General features: G+C 39.6%; 1 protein-coding gene across 2 annotated transcripts in view; it reads left to right on the top strand.

Annotated features, from left to right (window-relative positions):
* The first annotated feature begins 2,068 nt into the window (after positions 1-2,068).
* Positions 2,069-24,937, top strand: part of TFRC (transferrin receptor) — a 28,705-nt gene continuing 5,836 nt past the window's right edge. The window contains exons 1-16 of one of the 2 annotated variants that reach the window (XM_059163001.1): positions 2,069-2,087; positions 8,943-9,001; positions 9,575-9,785; positions 10,805-11,018; positions 12,378-12,527; positions 12,709-12,811; positions 14,535-14,648; positions 15,333-15,431; positions 15,806-15,945; positions 17,596-17,753; positions 18,488-18,607; positions 20,337-20,422; positions 21,012-21,075; positions 22,431-22,498; positions 23,913-23,971; positions 24,184-24,265. In XM_059163001.1, the coding sequence (XP_059018984.1) occupies positions 8,966-9,001; positions 9,575-9,785; positions 10,805-11,018; positions 12,378-12,527; positions 12,709-12,811; positions 14,535-14,648; positions 15,333-15,431; positions 15,806-15,945; positions 17,596-17,753; positions 18,488-18,607; positions 20,337-20,422; positions 21,012-21,075; positions 22,431-22,498; positions 23,913-23,971; positions 24,184-24,265 (1,704 nt within the window). In that variant the 5' untranslated portion in view covers positions 2,069-2,087; positions 8,943-8,965. Of the gene's footprint in view, positions 2,088-8,942; positions 9,002-9,574; positions 9,786-10,804; positions 11,019-12,377; positions 12,528-12,705; positions 12,812-14,534; positions 14,649-15,332; positions 15,432-15,805; positions 15,946-17,595; positions 17,754-18,487; positions 18,608-20,336; positions 20,423-21,011; positions 21,076-22,430; positions 22,499-23,912; positions 23,972-24,183; positions 24,266-24,937 lie in introns of both variants that reach the window. The other variant, XM_059163000.1, reaches the window with a different exon arrangement.

Below are 24,937 nucleotides of genomic sequence, written 5' to 3'. Positions count from 1 at the left end.
TCTTTAATCCCCATCTGCTGTTCCCCCTACCCCACCTCCCCTCTGGTAACCGACAGTTTGTTCTCTATAGTTAAGAGACCTGGTTTGTCTCTTTTCCTTCACTCATTCATTTTGTATTTAAATTTCACATGAGTGAGATCAGATGGTATTTGTCTTTCTCTGACTTATTTTGCTTAGCATTATACTCTCTAGCTCAATCAGTATTGTTGTAAATGGCAAGATTCCACTTTATAGCTGAAAAATATCCCATTGTATATATACACCACATCTTCCTTACTCATTTAACTATCAGTGGACACTTGGGCTGCTTCCATAATATGGCTATTGTAAGTAATGTAAATAATGCTGCAATAAACATAGGGGTGGGTGTAGCCCTTTGAATTAATATTTTTATAGTTTTTGGTTAATAACAGTAGAGCCATTACTGGGTCCTAGGATAGTTCTATTTTTAATTTTTTGAGGAACCCCCCCATACTCTTTTCTACCTGGCTACACCAGCAAATGTAAATTCTTTTTTTTTTTTTTAAGATTTTATTTGTTTATTTGACAGAGATCACAAGTAGTCAGAGGCAGGCAGAGAGAGGGGGAAGCAGGCTCCCTGTTGAGCAGAGAGCCCAATGTGGGGCTCAATCCCAGGACCCTGGGATCATGACTTGAACCGAAGGCAGAGGCTTTAACCCACGGAGCCACCCAGGAGCCCCAAATGTAAATTCCTTAATTTGAATTTTCATAGGTTTCCTCCTGACCCTGTTCTCCTAAGCCCATTTCTTCATATGGTTATAAGATTTTCACCTGGATCCTAGCATTGTTAAGATCCCATCAGTCCAGGAAAAGAAGAGACTCAGCTCCCCCATTGTTTGAATTTCAAGACCCTCCACAGCTAATCCATATGCACTCCGTTCCTCGATTTCACTTTTTCCTGTGTGGATCCACTGAGATGCAGCGAAGCTCCTGATTACAAGATTTAAGAATATTTCTCCCTGCGGAGAGATTTTTAAAGACCGGGGCCCAAGTAAATGGCGGCGTGCAAACCCCGTGTTATTTCCTCTAAATCGCAGAGTAGGGGAAAGAGCGGGATCCCGAAGCCAGAAAACAGATTTGCATTTTAAAAGGACTGCCCTGCATCCCTCGGGACTGACCTGGAAAGCGCTTTATCTGTAACCCTTTTATGGCCTGGCTCCCTTTCTGGCGTTGTAGCAGTTTGTAAACTCCTCTAATCTCCTTTCCCCGATTGCAAATTACCGCCTAGAGGTGGGGAGAGGTTGTGGATGTGACGAGTTTAAAAAGCGACCAGAATCCTATCTTGTTATACACTGCACAAGTCTGTAATAACAATAATGGCGATGAGTATAAAAGTCCATCTACAGTCCTATTCCCCTAATAAATCTTACTTGTTTCTGTTTTCCCTTTCGTTTCTTCTTGCATTAAACATTGTGCAAAGCACTGTGGCAGTTTGGGTCCATGTGCAGCTTTTACACATCCTAAGTACAAATTTGGATTTTGCTTTTAAAGGTTTTTCCTTTTTTCTCATCCTAAATATTTCTGAGGTTGCAAAATATATACAATATGGCGTTAGTGGCTCCCTAATATTTCAACAAGAACATACACTTTAAGGAATTATTTCCGCGTGTGTATCCAGCATTTAGTAGGAGTGAACGCCAACACCATCTGCCTTTGCACTGCAGGGCCTGGAGGTCGGTCAAGGTTACATTGCTGGATCCACCGAGCAGAGCTGCAGCCCGCGCGTGCCGCAGCAGAACGCGGCGAGTAAAAGAGACGCCAGTAAGCGGATCCCACCGCTCCTACCGGCACCTGCAGTCTTGGCGCCTTTTCTGTCCGACCACGCTCCGCCCCTCCCCGCCCTGCCTCGCACACTAGCCGAGGGGCAGCGTCCCGGTGCGTGCGCACCGCTCGCCCCAGGCAGTCCACAGCCCGGGCACCTCTTGGGTGTACGTGAGACAGGAAGTGACGCAAAGCCGGGGTGGGGGTTGGAAGAGGGTGGAGCCAAGCTATAAACAGCCGGTTGGGGGCGAACGTCCCCCAGAGAGCGTCAGCTTCAGCCTGTAGCGGCCGGAGGGGGTGTCCGTGTGAGTGTCGCGCCGATGCTAGAACACTGCCTGCCCTCCGGGCCTCTCCTCAGCCTGCAGGGCTGGTCCGAGTGGACTCCGCGGCGGCCCTCTGGGTGCTGTCCAGCAGTGTCCGGGAGCCGCAGGGGACGCGGGGAGGCTGCGGCGGCTTCTGAGAGGGGCGAGGGGGATGGAGCGGGCTCCGCGTGCAGGTCAGGAACGGGCCGCGGCGGCGCGGGGAGCCGGCTGCAGGTGCAGCGAGCTGGAGCCACTGGGCGAAAGACCGTCCTCTTTGCCTTCCTGCGCCTTGTCTCGGTCACGGAGCGGCAAATGGTTTTTCCGTGGAGGGCGAGATGAGGGGTACCTACTGTAGCTCTGAGCCCCGCCATTCTGCTTCCGGTTCCTCGGGCCACCCGGATTCCTTGTCCTCCCTGGCTCGTCCTTAAAAGATGCGGGACCTCGTGGGACAGCCTTAGGCCGCGGGCGTGCGAGCCACGCTGCTGCAGCGGCGACCCGCTCTGCTGAGAGCACGTGGCTGCTCTGAGAAGTGTCCTCGGGGAACTGCTGTCGGGGTGCATGGGTGACCTTGAGCTTGTAGCCCTTCGTTCCCAGGGCCTACTCGGGCCCTGGTCTCACTGCTGAAAGGGTCAGAGCTGTCCTCGACTCGATTACGAGTGTGTCCTGGGAATTTGATGGGAGTTTCTGTAAGCCCTGAGTGTGAACCCTGGTACACCCTGATCTTCTAGCGTTGCCGCTGGCCATGTGTATGGGTTCTCAGTGTTGCCCAGGCAGAAGCCGCCTGAACCCCGCGGGTATTGACTGAAAGAATATTGTGATTGCTAGGCTCTCCTTGTTGGAAGGTGGGAGACGAAGGGATGACTTCTGGTTTGTGAAGCTGTGGTCTGGAGCCTAAGGGAAAGCTGTTGGGATTGGAATTGGCTTTTGCTTTCAGGAAATTAGTGATAGGATAAAAGGCTGTGTTACATTGATATGCCTTAGACATCCATTGTATTACTGTTTCTGGTGGATGGCTTTCTAAGGTAGTAGCGGGTAGGGTGAGTAAGAAAATGTTTTGTGACTTGGCTCTTTGGTGAACATTTTTCCTTTGCTTTCAGCGACCTTGGGTAGACCAGGGAATTTAACTGCTTCTGCTTTTTTTTCTGGGAGGTTGGATAAGAGAATTGAAGTAGGAAATAGTTGTCCTCTTAAAAAGTATTTGGATACCTGATACCTTTATTCTAGGCTTTAGATACGAGTTGGAATACTAGATGCTTATTCAGTTGCTGCTGAGCTGGGGGATTTTACCTTATTGACAAAGACATTTAGGGTGATTTTCAGAAGGTGTTTTCTGTTGCAAAACTCTACAGTACTTGTTGGCCCTGCTGGGCTTTTTTTTCTCCTTTTCGGATTATAATAAACTCAATATACTTCACAAGAAGATCTAGAATTTAAAACATTTCATTGATAATGAAATATTTTCTAAAGGTTTATATAGCATAGCACCCTTGAACTTTAATGGAATGTTTTTGGGAAGTAATGGTTGTGAAATTAGCCTATGCTGAAGATTGTTGGGTAGAGACAGTAACTCCACTAACTGCCCTAAGTTGGTGGCTGTTACTTGCCTCTGGTAATGTACTTATCTATAATGGAGCATGGTTCCTGGTGGAACTTGAATCAGACAACAGTGAAAGCTAGTTAAAAGTGATCCTCTGAGACATTTTGGAGCTCTTCTCTGTGCTGCTTGTGTGCTCTAAGATAAACACCGTACAGGTAGATAGCAATGACTTCAAGCGGTCCTACCTTTGAGTAGGGCAGTCTTTTTACAGAAAGCTGAATGGGAATGAAGATTCTTCTTGTTTTCTGCCAGGGCCTTTTCATTTTTGTATTTTTTGAAAAGATTTATTTGAGGGGAGGGGCAGAGGGGGAGAGAATTTTCAAGCAACTTCCGGCTGAGTGCCGAGTCTGTTCTTGGCTGGATTTCACCACCCTGAGATTATGACCTGAGCTGAAACTAAGACTCAGCCGCCTAGGTGACTGAGCCACCCCCCAGGCACTTCATAGCCCTTTCATTTTAGACCCTTAATGCTAGGAAAGATTTTGACCATCTCTTTACAAGTCATACTAGGTGGACACAGTTATGTGTCCTGAGGGCTCCGCAGAAGTTTTGTATTCATGTAGCCTTTCATTTTCCCCTGCAAATGAGTAGGGAAACAGTTTGCAAAATGGGTATCCATAATCAATTGCTTAAGAACTTGGAGCCCTACCAGGTAACCTTTAAAGTTTTTCTGCCTTTTTTTTCTTTAAAGATTTTATTTATTTGAGAAAGAATGCACATGAGTGGGGCAGGGGCAGAGGGAGAAGGAGGAGAGAATCTCAAGCCAGCTCTTTCGCAGAGGTCAAGAGATCCACTGCTGGATGTTCTTTGCAATCCCGGGACTCTGAGGTCATGACCTTAGCCAAAACCAAGTGTCAGAGGCCCAACTGACTGAGCCACCAGGCGCCCCTAAAGTTTTCCTGCTTTTTAAAATCTCCCTATTCATGCTTTGCCTAGTGATTCCAGGATAAACCAGAAAAGTGCCAGGGATGGGAGAAGATTGCACAGGGTGGGAGAAGAATGAGGTTTTCATTATATTCTCTATGTAATTTCCAAATGATAAGAAAAATGAACTTCATATACATTAAACATGTCCCACTACTGTTAAGAAATATGATATCTTTATTCTTAATTATTCCTTGTAAATTCCTTATTTTTAAAGATTTTATTTATTTACTTGAGAAGAGACAGCATGAGCAAAAGAGAACACAAGCCAAGAGAGAACACAAGCCAAGGGGAGGAGGTAGAGGGAGAAGCAGACTTCCTGCTGAGCAGGGAGCTAGATGGGGGACTTGATCCGTGGACCTTGAGATTGTGACCTGAGCCAAAGGCAGATACTTAACTGACTGAGCCACCAGGCGTCCCTTATACTTCATACATTCTGTATTAAGTGTAGGGCAAGGAAATCAGAGAAGGCTCCAAAAAGATGTTCCCTGAACTGAGTCAGGAAGAGTCAAACAAGAACAAAGGAAGAATGTTAGTAGAGGCAGGATCTGGATTCTGTCCCATTTTGGAGAAAGTAGAGGACAGTAGTTATTAGGTAGTGAAGTCGTCCTCTAGAACAGAGCCTCAGAAACAGGTAGAGGTAGAGGATATTTTTTTATGTGAACTCTAAGGACTTGAAACTGTGGTCCATTTTCCAAGTGGAATTGAGCTTGTCAGTATTAACAAAAAAGTGGCTTATTGTTATTTCAGGTAAAATGGAGTAGCAGCCTTGGGTATCTTAGACATAGATGACAGTGTATTTTGGTACATGATCCGCTCGGCCCTACTTAGCTATATGTATTGTGTACAGACTCTTGGTTTTGTGACACCCCAAAGTAGCTTAAGACCTCAAAGTGTACTGTATTTTAAAAAATTAAATAAAAATCAATGCCATACTTCCAGAAAGTAGGAATAAAATGACTTGAATTATAAAACTTGAGGACTGTAGTCTAGCTAGTACCTTTGCCTACCTCCTGTGTTCTATCCCATGGCTCAATTAGAAGACATTTCAGATCCTCCTTCCATTTCATGTTCCCAAACATGAACGGGCTCTGTTTTACTTACCTTAATTTTCATTACTAATGTGAGAAACTGAATAGGTTTTCCAGTTATCTGAGAGCACTAAATATATACAAGGTGCTAATATGTATAAAAATCAAGGTGATGTTTGGTTTGTCTCTTGTTACAAATTATCAGCAGTGGTGATATCTTGAAATAAGCCGTATAAACGTTGTTTGGTGTTGAGATGCTGTCTTTGAACATAACTACCTGCTTATAGACAGTTATAACTGGTATGGAAAGTTTCTCCCATGCTTTTAGAGCACATAAATAAGAGTGATGTCAATTGGAAGAAAATTTATTAAGGGGCTCTCTTACATACAGAGCTTTACTGTGTGTGAGGTCATTTTGAAAGAATGATTCAAATTTGTTATATATAAAACTTAAGGAATAATTTATAGATATCTACAATTAATTGTATTCTTCATAGATGTGGGGTTAAATTACGAGATTAAAATGGGAATTGCCTAGGTCAGAGTTTTTCCTCCAACTTTATTTCTTTTATGTTATAATATTTTATGTCTCGGTATTGAAACAGAAATACTGTTTTTTTCAATAAAAATGTATTTAGATTTTAATTATATAAAATAATTACATATTCTATTAATATCTTTGTTTATGCAGACTTGGAATCACTTAATCTCATCGTTTATTTAAATCCTTTACTTGGATCATTTATTTAAAAGTGTTGTTCCTTTAGTCTGAAAATTAATTTAAAACTAGAAACCTTGAGTGACTGGTTCAGAAGGATATTAAACTTGAAAGCTGCTCTTTCCTAGAAAAGGGTGATTAAAATTGGTTCAGGGTGGAGTCTTCTAGTTCTGGTTTTAGTGATTGGGTTTGTACCGTTCTGGTGCAGTGATAGTGATAAACTTTTTGTACCAGATAGGGCAAGAGACTGCTTCTTAGAAAACGATCTCATACTTCTTAGCTCTGGTCTTTAAGGTCTTTAAATTTTTGTTGTTGTCCATAGGTTTTGATAGGAGACTTTTCTAATGCCAGTTTATATAATGTCTTTTACAATCTTCATATATCTCACAGTTTGCTTTGTGGTATGTGGGTGTTAAATGTGCTTTAAGTGTAATTATAATATAGGAAAGGCCTTAAAATAGATAGTATGAATTAAGTGACCATTTTATTTATTTCAACATAATATTTTCAAACACCTAGTTGGAGTAAAACCAAATTAATTAGAAAATCCAGATTTCAGTTAATACCTGTACTGTAACTTAATATAGGATTCTCTTGGTTAAGGAGGTGTTTTTTACTCTTGAAGTGGCTGTCAGGGGGCATGGCTGGCTAAGTCAGTTGGTAGAGCATGTAACTCTTGACCCTCAGGGTGGGTGTAAGTTCAAGCCCCATGTTGGCTGTAGAGATTACTGGGGGGGAAAAAACTAAAAAAAAACCCTAAACTGGTTGTCAGTGAATTATTTTAAAATTTATTTTAATTGATACACTGATGTATAGTGGACATACCATATATATTAGTTTTAGGCATACAATATAGTGATTCAAGGGTTAAGATTAATTTTTTAAATTTCTGGAGATGAGAACACAATTTTTATAACCCAGTAACCCATTGAACTTCAGTTTTAGATGATCAGTTTTCAGCCTTGAACAAGACACTTAACACCACAGATAATTGGCTTCTTTGTCTATACTGTGTTTTTCTTTTTTTGTTTATTCTTTTTCCATCAATGATCTGCTAGATAATGTGTAAGAACTGTTAATCTAATCAGAAGGATCAGGGTTTTGGTCATTTTTATTGCAAATGCTTTGTTATGGGTCTTTGTAGCATGACCATTCTTGGCTTAATTCTGCTTTAGTTCCCCCCCCCCCCCAGGTGCTAGTCTGTTGCCTTTTGTATTTGTTCTTTTGACTACTAAATTCAGCTACTTAAATCTACTTAACATCTAACTGATTTTTCCCACACGCTTTTTAAGATTTACTTATTTACTTTTGGTGGGGAGGTGAGGAGCAGAGGGAGAGGCAGAGAATCTCAAGCGGACTCTCTGCAGAGGACTCTCTGCAGAGGGGACTCTCTGCAGAGGACTCTGCAGAGCGTAGTAGATCCTGCCATGGGGCTCAGTCACATGACCCTAAGATCATGACCTGAGCTGAAACCAGGAGTCAGGTGCTTTATCCACTGAGCCACCCAAGTGCCCCCCCCCCACATTTTCTTTTTAAAGATTTTATTTATTTATTTGACAGAGAGAGACCACAAGCAGGCAGAGAGGCAGGCAGAGAGAGAGAGGGAAGCGGGCTCCCCGCTGAGCAGAGAACCCGACGCGGGACTTGATCCCAGGACCCTGAGACCACGACCCGAGCCAAAGGCAGCGGCCTAACCCACTGAGCCACCCAGGCACCCCCCCCCCCCACATTTTTAAGTTTGAAAATTTTCAAGCTTACAGGAAAAATTGAACAGTACAGTATATATCCATGTACCCTTTACTCTGATTCACCAGTTGCTAATAGTTGCCACATTTGCTTTATTTCTTAACACTTTTTAAAACTGAACTGTTCCAGAGTCAATTGTACAAGTTATGATGTGGGGTATCTGGGTGGTTCAGATAGTTGAGCATCTGGCTTCGGCTCAGGCCAGGATCCCAGGGTCCTGGGATTGAGCTCTGGGTTGAGGTCCCTGCTCAGTGGGAAACCTGCTTCTTCCTCTCCCTCTACTGCTCTGCCTGCTTGTGTGCTTTTTCTCTCTATCAAATAAGTAAATAAAATCTTTAAAAAATAAAATAAAAATAGACATTATGATACTTCATTCTTAAGTTTATTTTTATTATTTTAGTAATTTTTACATCTAACATAGGTCTTGAACTCACAACCCTGAGATCAAGAGTTGCTTGCTCTTCCAACTGAGCCAGCCAGGCTCCCTAATACTTCATTCTTAAAATCTTCAGTATTAGTTTTCTAAAAACAAGGGCTTTCTCCTCCAAAAACAGAATACCATTATTGTACTCTCCAAATCTAACACTGATAACAGTATTGTTATCCAGTATATAGTCTGTATTTAGATTTATTTCTCCCAATGATATAGTATGTCACTTTCCCCACCCTCCCCACCTCAATTCAGGATCTAATCAAGGATTACACTAAATTTAGTTGTCCTATAAACTAAATGTCTTTGTTAAAGACCCTTTCTAGAAAGGTGATAATATATTTAAAAGTAAATTTGATGTATAATAATACGGTGGTATCTATCTCCCATTAATTTTCTGTTTTAATACTAGGCTTTTCTGTGTGGCAGCTCAGAATGATGGATCAAGCCAGATCAGCGTTCTCTAGCTTGGTAAGATATTTTAAGTTGTGTTTCTTTTACCAGTTTGTGAGAATATGAAGTATACAAGAATGACTCTTACCCAGTAATCATGAAGTCATATCCAAAGGTATCATAAAGTATTTGTTTATCTTGAAGTGGTGGTCTTGAGCTCTAACTGTTCCCACAAAGGAAGGGTATATTCAGTCTTGAGTAGAGTGAACTTACTTGAAAATTCCTTTAAGAACTTTCAGGATATTTTTTGGGTGTGGTGCGAGGGGGACAGCCAAGTAGATAAGAGGAACTGAAGAAAGCACTGTATAACATGTATACCTATGTTAGACATACATAACAGACACCCCGAATGAAAAGGCTGAATGAGATAAAGGCCAGTGTGTGATCTAGCCCTCATCTGCCATGGACAGAACAGGGCATAGGGAAGAATGTTCCTTTGAAAGAGGAACTTCTTTTTCCTTAAGAATATATAGCAAGTCCCAATAATGGCCCAATAATAAGTATAGTACCTAACCAAGCTTTTTGTAAATGTTCCTCTTCCCTTTCTTCTCTTTCATAATGCTTTTTTCCCCTCTTTTTTCAAATCTTCAGTTTGGTGGAGAACCATTGTCCTATACCCGGTTTAGTCTGGCACGGCAAGTAGATGGTGATAACAGTCATGTGGAGATGAAACTAGCTGCAGATGAAGAAGAAAATGTTGATAGTAACGTGAGGGGTAATCATGCCAGTGTCACAAAACCAAAAAGGTTGAATGGATTTATCTGCTATGGGACTATTGCTGTAGTCCTCTTTTTCTTGATTGGTAAGAGTTGCCATTCTAAACTTAAATGTTCCTTGTCACTGACTCTAGGAAGTCTGTTAATTCAGCTAAGCAAACATATTTTGTACCTTTTTATGTGCCATTATGCTAGGCACTAGGAATACAACGATGACTGAGATTCTAAGCCTGTTATTAGATTCAAGCTCAAATTGATTTGAGCCTTGTGTGGGGGGTTGCATTGAACTGTGCCAGTGTTAATACTAGAAATACACACAGAATATTTGTAGCATACAAGCTTGCCCTAAGGATTTAAGGAAGGCTTCTGGGAAGAAAAGTTACCAATGTCTTAAAAAGGTAATTATTTAGGGACATGTGGCTGGCTCAGTAAAGCATGTGACTTGATTTTGGAGTGATAAGTTCAAGCCTTATGTTGGGTGTGGAGATTACTTAAATGAAAAAAAATCAAGAAGTAACTATTTAAAGTTCTTACACATTTGACTCTTGAACAACATGGGCTTGAACTGTGTAGGTACACTCACATGCAGATTTTTTTTCAATGAATATATTGGAAAAATTTTTTTTGGAGATTTGTGACAATTTGAAAGAATTTACCAACTGCATAGCCTAGAAATACTGAAAAAGTTAAAAAAAAGATAGGTATTGTTGTAAGAATATATTGTATTCACGTATGTATGCATGTATGTAACATGTATATGTACAAAATACGTGTTAATTGATTATGTCATTATAAGGCTTCTGGGCAACAATATGCTATTAGTAATTAACGTTTTTTGGAGAGTCAAAAGTTATATGCAGATTTTTCACTGTGGGGGTTTACACCCTAAAACCACCCTCAACATTGTTCAAGAGTCAACTGAATGATTTATTAGATTGACTGGTTTAAAACATATAAAACTGAGATGTTATTATTTACTTTCAAACTGTTTGCTTAGAGTTTGAATAAACCTGTATTTTCAAGGCTTAGCTGAAAATATTAACAGTTCCTATAGGAATATATTATAAAGGAAATTCTGAGTTCAGCTGTGAAACTTTATCCTTAGGATTTATGATTGGCTACTTGGGCTATTGTAAGCGTGTGGAACCAAAAGCTGAATGTGAGAGACCATCAGGAACGGAGTCTCTGTCTCCAGAGGGAACAGAACCTTCAGAAACAGAAGAGTACTTCCCTGAAACACCTTCTCGCTTATTTTGGGCAGACCTCAAAGAAAAGTTGTTAGAGAGACTGCATAACACAGAGTTCCTCACCACCATGAGGTAAGCTGGAGCTACTTTTAATCTCAGTATTTAAACAAATACCAATTACTCAGAACAGTTCAACAAAACAAATGAGATAGTCTGGAGGAAAGCCTTAGAGTTAGGGCAGGCCTCCCCCTGTGTTCAGCTGGAGGAAAAGCAATTAGTAAGGAATTCAAACCCTCAGATGGGAAAAAGAACTTTTGTGAGGACACTCCCTTTTCCTTTAAAAAAAAATTCCTAGGTCTTTGATCTTTTTGTTATCTGGCTCTCTTTATAGTCACTTCCCTGTGTCAGACTCTCTTCTGCTTTGATTTTGCATCTTAACCCCTTATAAGTCTGTGCTTTGCTACTATCCACAAGGGTATCAGTAAGTAGCCTTTATTTTTGAGATCAGGACTAATTTGACTGCCTGACTTGATACAGAGACATATCATGTCTTTAGTACTCCTTGATTTCTTCTGGTTCTCATTAATCCATACCTTAAGAAGGGTCCTTAAGGTTCCTGTCCTTTGGATTTTAAGATCTTCCTTAGAAACTTATCTAACTCTGTGTAAAGGATATATTCATCCTTTACGTTTTAGCTGGCTTCCTACACTTTCAGAGATACAGTAATTCTCTTAAGCTTAGGTTAGGAATCTTGGCATTTTTACTTCATCTAGTGAATACTTTAGTGTATACTATATACCAGGCCTTATAGATCAAATGAGAGTGTAGTTTACAAAAGAGAATCTATATGATATACATATATTGACAATGAGACATAGGAGACCAGAACAAGCAGTAGTTTTGCTTCAAAGTAGGTGAAGATTAAAGCTGTACCAACAGTAACACTATCTATCATTTTGCTTACAACAGATTTCTTGGAAATTACTCATTTCCCCTAAAGCTACCCTAAAGAGGTACCCCCTTAGGATGGAGCTCTTGAAGGACCACTTTACTTGGATAAAGAGGTTTTAACAAGCTGAAGACCTAAATACCTTCAGATATTTGGCCATTTTTTCCCCCCAAGTTTGCCTTTTAGTCAATCCAGAAATTTTGGGTCCCAGTTAATCTATTTAGCTATGACTAGTATTGAGTTATGCTTTTATTTTTATTTTATTTTAATTTTTTAAAGATTTTATTTATTTATTTGACAGAAAGATCACAAGTAGGCAGAGAGGGAGAAGGAAGCAGGCTCCCCGCCAAGCAGACAGCCTGTTTCGGGGCTCGATCCCCGGACCCTGAGATCATGACCTGAGCCAAAGGCAGAGGTTTAACCCACTGAGCCACCCAGGCGCCCTTGAGTTATGCTTTTAAAACAATTTGCTTGATATTTGAGTTCACTGTTTATTTTAAATTAAATTTCAGTTCATTTAACAGTGATGGTTTTTCCTCTAGGCAGCTGAATGAAAAGACGTATGTCCCTCGTGAGGCGGGATCTCAAAAAGATGAAAGCCTTGCTTTTTTCATTGAGAATCAATTCCGTGCATTTCTACTTAGCAAAATTTGGCGTGATGAACATTTTGTTAAGATTCAGGTCAAAAGCAGGTATGTGTTGAAAGATGGTAAACTGATTTTATGTAGGTAGCTATTTTCAGGTGTGCTAATATAGCAGAGACTTTAAAAATAAATAGTGCATGCCAAATACTAAATGTATTAAAACCATTTAATTTTTTTCCCCAAGGTTGTCCTTACCTTTAGTTTCACTTTAACTTAATCTTTTTAGCAGTGCTCAGAACTCGGTGACCATAGTGGGCACGGACAGTGGTGTGGTATACCTGGTAGAGAGTCCTGAGGGTTACGTGGCATACAGTAAGGCAGCGACCGTTAAAGTAAGTAAGGCAAAACAATACATGAAATTGTTTTTCCTGCTGAATAGCTCAGAAACTCATCGTTACTTTTGTAGGAATTTTGGTGTAAATTTACTTTTAAAATGTCCCTGATTGTGTAAGATACTGTTGTTCTCAACCCTCCTGTGCTACAGTGAAAGTAAAAGCCCAGGTTCTCAAATAGGACAGCAAGGGCCCTAAGTCATCCGCCTGCTCTTTTCCTCCTTCACTGTGCTCTGGCCACCCCAGCTTCCCTGGTGTTCCTCAAACTCTAAAACACAGGCATGCTTCCACCTCAAGGCCTTTATAAAACTTACTTTTCCTTCTGCCAGCCCCACGCTTCCCTTAAAAACCAACATGGCCTCTTCATTTTGTATAAGTCTCTTCTCCACTGTTACCTCTTTAGGGAAGTGTCTTCCTTAATTATCTTGGTAAAAATGGCCTTTCTTCAATCAGTTTCCCTTATCCTGCTTTATTTTTCTTCATGGAACTTAACACACCTGACGTTTGTTTCCACACTAGAATGTAAGCTACATGGAGAGCTAGAGGTTGGCTTTCTGTACTGCTTATGTCACAGAGCCCTGGCTGTGCCTCACATAGTGGTGTATGTTGAATGAATGTCGATAATCAAGATGCCGTGTGGGGACAGATAGAAGTAACCATTTTGCCTAGAGTCTGGTCTTAGCATGATTCTTTAATGCTTGATCATTTTTTAAATTTAGGCAAATATGGCCAAACTACTACAGAAATTAAAAAACAGATCTATCTAGGTTTTTCAGGTGAGAAAACATGTTTATATGTCAAGGGTCTAGCTAGTGGGTGCCTTCCAAGCCAGATGAAGTCTTACCTGTGCTGTATCACTTTCCCTGGCTACCTACAAGCTAGGGGTTGGAGATGGGTGCACATCTGGTAAAGAACATTGAGTTTGGGGTTACAGTCAGTTAAGCATCCAGCTCTTGGTTTCAGCTCAGGTCTTAATCTCAGACTGGTGAGATTGAGCCCCATGTGGGATTCCACACTGAGCATGGAGTCTGCTTGTCACTCTCTCTCCCCTCTCCCCCTCCTCCCTCATCCCCCTTCTCTCTCTCAAATTAATTAGAAAGAGAAGAGAACATTGAGGGTTTTATAGTTCATCCGCAGGCTGTCCCATATTTGGATATTTGGTTGTCATAGCTCTAATAGAATTTAGGAATATTATGAGACAGCCTTTATAGACATCTAAAAGTTGATCTATGCAAGTCACTTTATTATTGTAATAGTATTTAATAGTTTTCACACAGGTTTATTATCAGAACTTTCGGTTAAGATCCGTTCCTATGTATGTCCTTAATTATCTAGCATTCACTTGTTAGGAACTTTATGTAATTGGTGCTGCCAGGGCTAGCCTACAGTATTTATATTGGTTGTCTCTTTGTTTATCATATTCTGTTAGCTTTTCTCTTCCCCCAGATATTAGAAGCGATGTAAAAGAGAGTAAATGTCAGTCAGTGCAAATTAAAGGCAGCGTGCGATGATACAAGATGTGAATATAGGGGACCAGAAGTCTTGATTCACTCCTGATAACTGACCAGTTCAACTAGAAATCTCTTACATCCTTTTTAGGCTTGGACATCCTTTTTTGTCTCTTGTTTTCTCTCTTGGGTTTCATCTGTAAAACCATCCTGTCTTAGACTCAGGGTTGTTCTAGTTACCCTAATGCTCGTTAACTCTGATGTCTTTATTCTAGGGTAGACTGGTCCATGCTAATTTTGGCACAAAAAAAGACTTTGAAAATTTAAACTCTCGTGTGAATGGATCCTTAGTGATCGTTAGAGCAGGGAAAATCACTTTTGCTGAAAAGGTGAGTTAAAGTTCTTGAATACATTGATATACTGTTTTTCATTTAAATAGTATTGATTTTTTTTACATTCTGAAAACTGTCAGTCTTAAACTCATACCTAATAATTTATTAAAGTGTTCAACAAATTAAATAAGTTGTAATTCTCTAAACTGTAGGACATTTGTAAAACTATGGCATAGCTACACTTGGAGTATTCTGCAGTCATTGTCTTTCAGTGAAAAAGAAGTAATCAGAAGGGATTAAGTGAAGGGAGTTTAAATTTAAAATAACAATATTCTGTTATATAGGATTGTTAAATTGTTAAATTAAGGTGCTCTATTACATTCTGTATAAATGAGCTTTATGTATATAGAGAATTCAGTTATAACTATGTTTTATGAAAAGGAAAATTAAAAGTCAAAACTCCGTAAGAGCCTAGAATGGAACATAGCAAAAGATAGTGGTTGTTTTGGATGGGTTTTTATTATTTGTCTTTGAAACTACTTGATTAAAAAAAAAAAAAAGAAACTCCTTGATGAGTTAGTTAAGGCAAGAATTTTGTCTCAGTGTATAAGCTCTTTGAAACATTGGGGAGTTCTGGTGCTGTCCTCTATAACCCTTTGTCTTAGCATAAAGCCCAATAAATATCTTCTGATTTTGTGTGATTACCTCTTCATTTTCTGATCTTTATATGTTTGCCTTTAGGTTGCAAATGCTCAAAGCTTCAATGCAATTGGTGTCTTGATATACATGGACCAGTCTAGATTTCCCATTATTAATGCAGACACTCCAGTCTTTGGCCATGTGAGTTTTTTCTTAAGTAAATGAGTTTTTGGGTTCTACAAATTGTTGCTGGGTTCTGTCTGCATTAGTAGAAGTACAACATGCTTTCCTTAAATGCTCTTTTTTTCTGTGAGAGTCTAGCACTAACAAGATGGATGTGACTTTTGAGATCTAGTTACTATTGCTAATGGAACCTTCTCAACAGTGACTTGAATTGGGAATTCGACACATGCCATGTAAGGACAAGAGTCACATGTTGTAGGCCACTCAGACCATTAGGCTTTGGGGCATTAAACTAAATTTAAGCTTTACCCTCATACTAAATCTGAATCTTCTAGGGATTTCTTGAACAAATGCCTGACCTGACAGAGCGCATTATTCTTTTATTTTACCAGGCTCACTTGGGAACAGGTGACCCATACACACCTGGATTCCCTTCTTTCAATCACACTCAGTTTCCACCATCCCAGTCGTCAGGATTGCCCAGCATTCCTGTCCAAACAATTTCCAGAGCTGCTGCAGATAAGTTGTTTGAGTAAGTTCTTATTGGAAAGCTCTCTGAAAACCGGTTTTATAAATAAAAAGGCATAATAATCATTTTAATTTGATAACATTTAAAATAATTGGCTATAATTTTCCCTATTTGGCATATTGTGGGGTAGATAGCTGTTAACTTGTAGACAAACGTGAATTTTTTCCTCCATAAAGTGATCTTAATACTTTGACATTGGATTTATAAACTCAGCCAGTCCTTGTTCAGTGTACCCAGTGAATTCCTTGCATACTATTGCTGGCCTGCCTTCTGCTTGAGGACTTCCTGAGGTAAAGCACTTTGCTGACTGTGGCAACCCATTCAATTATTGGAGTAGATCTGTAAAATTGTTGTTGAGCTGAAACCTTATTCCCTGTAACATGCATTACTTCTAGATTTTCTTCTTAGCTACAGAACAATTCCAGTTTTCTAGTTGGTAGATTGATTATCTTCAGTTCTCATGACAGTTTCTAGATGCTTTACAGTCATGAGTAGTTCTGGATATCCTCCCTAATGTAGTAGTATACCTCATTAATAATAGAATCCAGTCTGATTAGAGTACTTGTCATTAATTTTTAATCTTGAGCTGGACATATTTCCCACCTGGTATTGGCATAGGATATAGATCTAGTCTCAGACACTTAATGTAAGCATTTATTTGCTGTGTGACGTAAAACTAGTTACTCTAACCCCACTGATCATGTTTCTCTGACTTAGATAGTTGAAGTATATTCCTACTTAACAGGGTGATTGGTTTCAAATGAAGAGCATCTACATGTAAAGGTACCTGTATAATATTATGTGACTACTAACAATGCTATCTGTGAGGCATTTTTATTTTTTTTTATTTTTTTTTATTTTTTTTATTTTTTATTTTTTTTAAATATTTTATTTATTTATTTGACAGAGAGAGATCACAAGTAGACAGAGAGGCAGGCAGAGAGAGAGAGGGAAGCAGGCTCCCTGCTGAGCAGAGAGCCCAACGTGGGACTCGATCCCAGGACCCTGGGACCATGACCTGAGCCGAAGGCAGTGGCTTAACCCACTGAGCCACCCAGGCGTCCCTGTGAGGCATTTTTAATAGGCGATTTTTATCGTTCTTATCACCACTTAAAAGTCTTCCCTAACCTATCAAGCCAGCTCCCTATCTTATCCTTGTGTAGTGGGGGGTAATAATGTTTTGACATACTTCTATAAGTAGAGCATTGTTTGGATAGCATGAGGATTCAATAGGGGAAGATTCCTATCAGCAGCATGAAATATTCTTTTATAACTAAGATTAGAATGTATACTGGTTAGTAGAGAGAGTGAGGAAACATGGGAATCTATTAATGGACTTGTATGTAAGAACTTCATTCTGAGTCCATCTTGGTATCTACTTAAAATGTAAGTTACAACTGTCTCTGGCAGAAAGGCATGGGTCAGATGAGAATAGATAGAGAAAATTTTAAACATTGGTTAAATTGGAGGTAACTGATTTTCAAATGATTGCCTACAGGTCAGAGTAAGACAAAAGTGGTTGGCCACCAAGGAGCGAATTTAATATGTTTTCTTCTTATGTCCTCTTAGCCTAGACTTTCCCTGGCAGTAAGGAAGACTGATTTTGAAAGCCTGTGGGAAGCAACAGTAACTCTGATGTCTGTTTTCTTCCAGAAATATGGAAGGAGACTGTCCTTCTGCCTGGGAAACAGACTCCTCGTGCAGGCTGGAGACTTCCCAGAACAGGAACGTGAAGCTCACTGTGAATAATGTGCTGAAAGAGATAAGAATTTTTAACGTTTTTGGAGTTATTAAAGGTTTTGAAGAACCTGGTAAAGACCCTTGTTTTTGTTTTGTTTGTGTTTTCCTAGTTCTTCAGAATGTGGCCAGAAGAGGCAATGCAGGAAGGCTGGCTTTGGCTTGATTTTGTAGAGTGCTAACTCCTCTCTGTCCTAAAGTTGTTTATTTAAGGTGACAGTTTTATTGGGAGATAATAAGACCCTAGGAAACTAACTTGTCAAAACTGAACATTATGACTAGAAAATCTCTTTTAAGTTAATAAATAGATCAGCCATAAGCACATTTCTTCTTGAAGGGGACAGATAATAAACATGTTGCAGGCTATCAGTCTCTGTGGCAGCTACTTAATTCAAACAACATTGCAGCATGAAAACAGCCCCCACACAGGCTATGATTTACTACTGACCCCTTGAATAGACCATCTAGTTAAGTGAAATCTAATAGTCCTATCATTTAGTAAGGAAAGCCTTTGGTTGCTTATTAAAAAGTTAGTGGGCACTAATAGGTGGCTGATGAGTAAACTTAATTGGTAATGTGAAAAGAGGAGCAATACTAATAAAGAAAAAGATTAGTATTGTCACGTGAACTTTTTTTTTTTTGTCACGTGAACTTTTAATTTCCAGAGTCCTAAGTCAGAGATGAAATAGCTTACCCTTAGAGCATATATTGCATTTTTACCCTTTTGACTAACATGATTATTTTAGAGTTCAATATTAGAAAACAGTTTAAAAGTTGATTGTATAATTTATCTTTTTTCTTTTTTAAGATCGCTATGTTGTAATAGGGGCTCAGAGGGATGCTTGGGGTCCTGGAGCTGCGAAGTCTAGTGTGGGAACAACTCTCCTATTGGAGCTTGCCCAGATATTTTCTGATATGGTCTTAAAAGGTAAGAGTATAAATTTTGAGAACTCGAATATCTATGTGCTATATATATTTCTAAATATTTTATGCATTCTCACTTTTGCCTATATTATTATGGTTCCACTTCTGCCAGACTCTTGAGTTCTTACGTGCAAAGCAGGATTGGCTTTTATTGGATCTGCCTTTGACTTTGAAACAGCTTTCCATGCAGTGTCGTCATTGCACTGGGAATTAATTCTTTTGAGACACAAAAAAAATGTATTGGACGCCAATTGTTAGTTTGACATATTCAGAATGATACGGCAAATCTAGCATGGTCCCTAAGGAATCTATTTTAAAGGAAGCAGTGGTATATAGTATATCTCTGTACTGATTTTCTGTAATTTTGTTACAAAATTTTAGGGGCGCCTGGATTGCTTAGTTGGTTAAGCCTCTGCTTTCGGCTCAGGTCATGATCTCAGCATCCTGGGATGGAGCCCCACATAGGGCTCTTTGCTCAGCAGAGAGCCGGCTTCCCCCTCTCTCTCTGCCTGCCTCTCTGCCTACTTGTGATCTCCCTGTCTGTCAAATAAAATAATAAAATAAAATTACAATATGTAGGGGTGCCTGGGTGTCTCAGTCATCAGCGTCTGCCTTTGGCTCATGTCATGATCCCACCGTCCTGGGATTGAGCCCCGCATTGGGCTCCCTGCTCAGTGGGAAGCCTGCTGCTTCTTCCTCTCCCACTCCCCTTGCCTGTGTTCCCTTTCTTGCTGTATCTCTTTATGTCAAATGAAATCTTTTATTTTTTTTTTAAGATTTTATTTATTTATTTGACAGATCATAAGTAGAGAGGGAGGCAGAGAGAGAAAGGGGATGCAGGCTCCCCACCAAGCAGAGAGCCCAATGTCGGGCTCGATCCCAGGACCCTGAGATCATGACCTAAGCCGAAGGCAGAGGCTTTGACCCACTGAGCCCCCCAGGTTCTCCCAAATAAATAAAATCTTTAAAAAAGTTGTAATATGTAATTTTTTATTATACTTAGAATACTAGATATGTTCCTATATGTTTATAATATGTAAATACTTTCAAGCCTTTCTCCCTTGGTACTTGCTGCCATTTCTCTGCACACACCCCCACACAAACAAACGCCCATTACCTTCTTGAATCTTTGGGTCATAGGGTAAGTTGCAATGCCTAACTTTTATGCAGAAGCACATAATACAGAAAAATACATACATAAGGAAAGGGGAGGAATGGAGGGCAGCAACACATAGCCCAAAAGAGCTGTCATTAATGTAATTTCTCTGAAAACTGTGTAACTTAAATGTGTGAATTTTTCTATTTCACACTTTACTTTACAAACCACTGTTTGTTAAGTTTGTTACTTTACTGTTTGTAAAGTAACCCAGTGTTTTAAGTGACTGACCTCCATGCAGATTGTTTTCAGAGAAGGTACACATTATAGCTACACCATAATCTCAAGTAGTCTTTCGTCCAGAAGTTAGGGGTTCAAAGAATAGAATTGGAAAAAAGTGACTTCCTGTAAAAACTGGTCCCTGCCATGTATTTGAAATCTTGCCAATGATCTCCTACCCTGTTCCTTGTAGATTAATTTTAAAAATTTATTTTTATTTTTTTCCTTGACTTGGGGCCTCAAAAGGGAAATATTTATTAATCTGCTATCTTGAATTAGAAATTTCTGGTTTCATCTTAGGTCAGTTGCCTACCTATAACCTGTCCCAAGATAAAACTAACTTTTTGTTATCTTTTAGATGGCTTTAGACCCAGCAGAAGCATTGTCTTTGCCAGCTGGAGTGCTGGAGACTTTGGAGCAATTGGTGCCACTGAATGGCTAGAGGTATTACTGAACATCACCCATAACTCAGAATGGGCAGCTGAACTCGTTGGGCTTAATTTGTCCTTCAGAAACCATACTTTTTATTTTTAGATTTGATTACAGTTGATCCTGAACAACACAAGATTTGAGCTGTGCAGTCCCACATATATGTGGCTTTTTAAAAAAAAAAATACAATGTATTTATAAATACAATATATGTAGATATAGATAAGTACATCCTCTAAGTGTTTTCTCTTATGATTTTCTTAGCATTTTCTTTTCTCTAGCGTACTTGATTGTAAGAACACAATATATGATGCATAGAACCTACAAAATACGTGTTAATCAACTGTTTATGTAAAAGCTTCCCGTAGCTTTAAGTTATGTAGTTCAGTTTTGGGGGGGGTCAAAAATTATAGGTGGGTTTTCAGTTGTGTGGAAGGAGGTCAGTGCCCCAACCCACACTTTAGGGGAGTCAACTGTATATCATTTTTGCCTTTGTATTTTTAGTCTCAAAAGACTAAATTTAAAAAGGTGTTCCTAATAATAGCTGCTCCATGTGACAGATTAATACGTGTTAGTACATTTAGTATTTTTCCTTCTCTTCTAGGGATACCTTTCCTCTTTGCATTTAAAGGCTTTCACTTACATTAATCTAGATAAAGCTGTTCTTGGTAAGTATCCTTTTTATTAGCTATTTATGAATTTAGATAAACTTGTAAAACAAAAGAAAGTCTTTCACAGCAACATTTATTATTTTTTACAATTTACATCATTCCCTAATCCAAGACTGACTGCAGCTTTCTCTTAGTAATCCATTAAATTATAGAAGGGGTACAGATTGCCTTTTTCAGTGCAATGGTTCCCAGTGTGGCCCTCAATTAGCAGCATTAGGATCACCTGGGAACTGTTAGCAATATAAAATTTTAGACCTTTTGAGTCTGAAACTGAAGCATAAGTCCAGCATACTTTGTTTTTTAAAGATTTTTTAATTTATTTATTTGATAGAGATTACAAGTAGTCAAGAGAGGCAGGCAGAGAGAGAGAGGAAGGGAAGCAAGCTCCCTGCTGAGCAAAGAGCCCAATGTGGGGCTCGATCCCAGGACCCTTGAGATCATGATCTGAGCCGAAGGCAGAGGCTTTAACCCACTGAGCCACCCAGGCACCCCGGGCATACTTTGTTTTAACAAGCACTCCGGGTGATTCTGATGCACTAAAGTCTGAGAACCATGAGTCGACTATTTTTTAGACCAAAAGGAACTAAACCGTACCGTATAGAATGGTACTTCTAGAGACTAATTCACATCGAGCTAGATGGTAGCATCACGAATAGAAATACCAGATAATCAGGGCACTGGGGTGGCTCAGTTGGTCAAGCAAGTGCTTATATTCAGGAGTTCTGCCTTCGGTTCTGGAGTCCCAGGATCAAGTCCCACATCAGGCCCTCTGCTCATCAGGGAGCCGGCTTCTCCCTCCCCCTCGCCCCTTTCATGCTCGCTTGCTCGCTCTCTCTCAAATTAATAAAATCTTAAAAAAAAAAAAAGAAATACCAGATGATCAAATTCTAAAAGGGTTTGAGTGTTGTTAAAAGTGCAGATAATAGCCGTGGATGAATTGAATAGTAAAGTATCTCCTTGGAAAGAGGAAGGAGTTAAAATTGAACTAAATTTTTAATTAGATTCATCATTATTGCTGTCTTGTACAGCAGAATGTTTTGGAGTGTAGGAAGTAGATGGTAGCTAGCAGATGACTGTCCTAATTAGGTGAACTAGAAAGGTACCAAAAAACAAATAATTAACTCTGCCAGCTGAGGGGCTATGAGCATCAGTCGAGTCAAATTAGGGTTAGCAGTTACTAAAGAAGTTGACTCTTAATCACCTTTTGTCTAGTTCTTAAAGAGGGTGGTTGTATTTGGCCACTTACTTAGGTTACTGTCTTCCTTTTATGTCAAGTACTTTTGGTTGTAGAAGTAGCCGTGTAAAAATTACTTGATTAGAGAAGGGGCAATGTTAAAATAATCTCTTTGCAGGTACCAACAACTTCAAGGTTTCTGCCAGCCCACTGTTGTATTCACTTATTGAGAAAACGATGAAAGATGTGAGTGTATACCTAATTACAAAATCTGTAACTTAATTTTTTAATCTAATTTACAGTAAGATGGAAAACAATATTTAAACCATCATAAGTAGCCAATTAGAGGAATTTAGAATAAATTCTATAGCAGCATTATTTAAGTTCTGCTCCTGGCTTATTTGCTCTGCCTAATGAACATGTGAGGTGAGGGTATACTATTTACTTAGTAAATATAAGGTAGTATATGAAAGGCTCTGATCTCAAAAAATAGGTAGTCTCTTTGGGAATACTGCAGAATTTCCTGAGGCCTAAGCTGTACTGTGGGTGTCCAATGGGGGTTGTCTGTAGAGTCAGAATGTTAAGGAAGCTTTCAATGAACTGGAGGGGGCACCTGGCTGGTTCACCTGGTAGAGTGTGCAACTCTTGATCTCAGGGTTGTGAGTTTGAGCCCCATGTTGGATGTAGCGATTACTTAAAATATAAACTCTTTTAAAAATTAAAAAAAAAATAAATGAACTTGAACTATACCTAATATGTAAATAAAAAGACCAAATGAAATATTGAGTAAATACATTGAGTAAATACAGACCTATGAATGACCATAGTTTTGCAATAGGGAGGAATAAGATTTGGCTAATGGGCTTAGAGGCCATATATATCAGAAAAATTTTTTAAAAAGATTTTATTTATTTATTTGACAGAGATCACAAGTAGGCAGAGAGGCAGGCAGAGAGAGTGAGAGGGAAGCAGGCTCCCTGCTGAGCAGAGAGCCTGATACGGGACTCGATCCCGGGACCCTGAGATCATGACCTGAGCCGAAGGCAGTGGCTCAACCCACTGAGCCACCCAGGCGCCCTCAGAAAAAAATTTTTAAAGATTTTATTTTACTTGAAAGAGAGCACACAGGGGGAGAGAGAATCAAACTCCCTTCTGAGGACCCTGAGATCATGACCTGAGCCGAAGGTAGACGCTTAATCAGCTGAGCCACTCAGGCTCAGAATGTTTAAAAATGGCAAGAACAAGGGTCAGAGAACTGGGCCTTGATCCTATGGGAAACTGGGAATTTCTGTAGCCTCCAGCAAGGCAGTAATGTGTTTGCAGGTTAAGCAGCAGTAGTATAATGAGCTAGAAGGACCCGAAACAAGGCAGGCCTATCATGAAGGCTAGAAAGGGCTTTTAAAATTGTGGCGAAGCCACCTTTAAAATGGTTTAAGGAGGAGAATATTTTTTTCTTGCAGTAACTGAAGGAACTATGACCGCATGAGCCTAGTAGGAATAACTTTAGAAATTTGAGATTGTTTTACCAGTCTTAAATTTTTTCAAGAAGATAACAATAAATCTTTTACAATAAATGTATATAGATCTAAATGTTTGTGACCAGGCTGAATAACTATGTTCAGAAAGATTCATTTTAGTGACATTAACTTTTATTTTACAGGTAAAACATCCAGTTACTGGGCAGTCTCTTTATCGGGACAGCAACTGGTTCAACAAAGTGTAAGTTGAAAAAAGTGAATGAACAGCTTATAGAAAAGCAGAATTATCCAGTGACACCTACTATGGTAGAAATCTAAACCTAATCTTGCAGTGAGCTTACCTATACTTAGGGTCAGTTTAAGAATTTATTTGGGGATAGGGGTAGGGTTGCATGGCAGCACAGTCTGCTCTTGAGAAAACTTTCTAGAGACACATTCTTGCTTTCCTTTCAGCGAGGAATTTTCTTTGGATAATGCTGCTTTCCCTTTCCTTGCGTATTCTGGAATCCCAGCAGTTTCTTTCTGTTTCTGTGAGGTAAGTCTGAACTCTGAAGTCATATTTTCGTTCTCCTTTGATCAATTTTGAGACCTAGAGTACTTAAAATATTTTCAGAAGTTATATACATGCAGTTATTGCATACTCCCTTATTACCAGTCTTAACATAGAATTGTTCCTCAGCTTAATTAGCAGTTGAATTTATTCGCTAAAACATCTTCAATTTGATATGATGAGTTTTAGTAACAAGGCTACCTATTGGACAGTGCAGGTAAGAAAATTTCTGCCGAACAGAAGGTTCACCTGGACATTGCTGTACTTGATAACTGCTAAGATACGATTCTAGACGTTTGTCTAGAGATGTTAATCTCCTAAACAGGGATTATGGGTAAAAGCACAAAACCAAACAGATGTCAGGTTGTTAACAAGACTGAACTTTGAACAGACCAAGTTGTAGGAAAGCAAGATTGACTTGTTTCGGAAGCCAGTTAGAAGGCACTGAAGGCTACTCTGAGTAAATAGAAGGCTGAAGGTCTCTGTGCTGAAGTGGTGAAGTTAGAAAGCCAGCCCTGGAATGGGCTCTCCAAGGGATGAAAAGATCCTAGAGTTTTTAGTATAGGAGGTCAGGCTGGGAGCTGTTGACTTTGACATCAAATTATTGATCCCACGGAGGACAGGTCCTCACATGACTTTTTATCACTGGATGTTTGG

The sequence above is a fragment of the Mustela lutreola genome, chromosome 2 (genome assembly GCF_030435805.1).
Source record: "Mustela lutreola isolate mMusLut2 chromosome 2, mMusLut2.pri, whole genome shotgun sequence".
NCBI classification, from domain to species: Eukaryota; Metazoa; Chordata; class Mammalia; order Carnivora; family Mustelidae; genus Mustela; species Mustela lutreola.
This window is presented reverse-complemented; position numbering and strand designations above follow the sequence as displayed.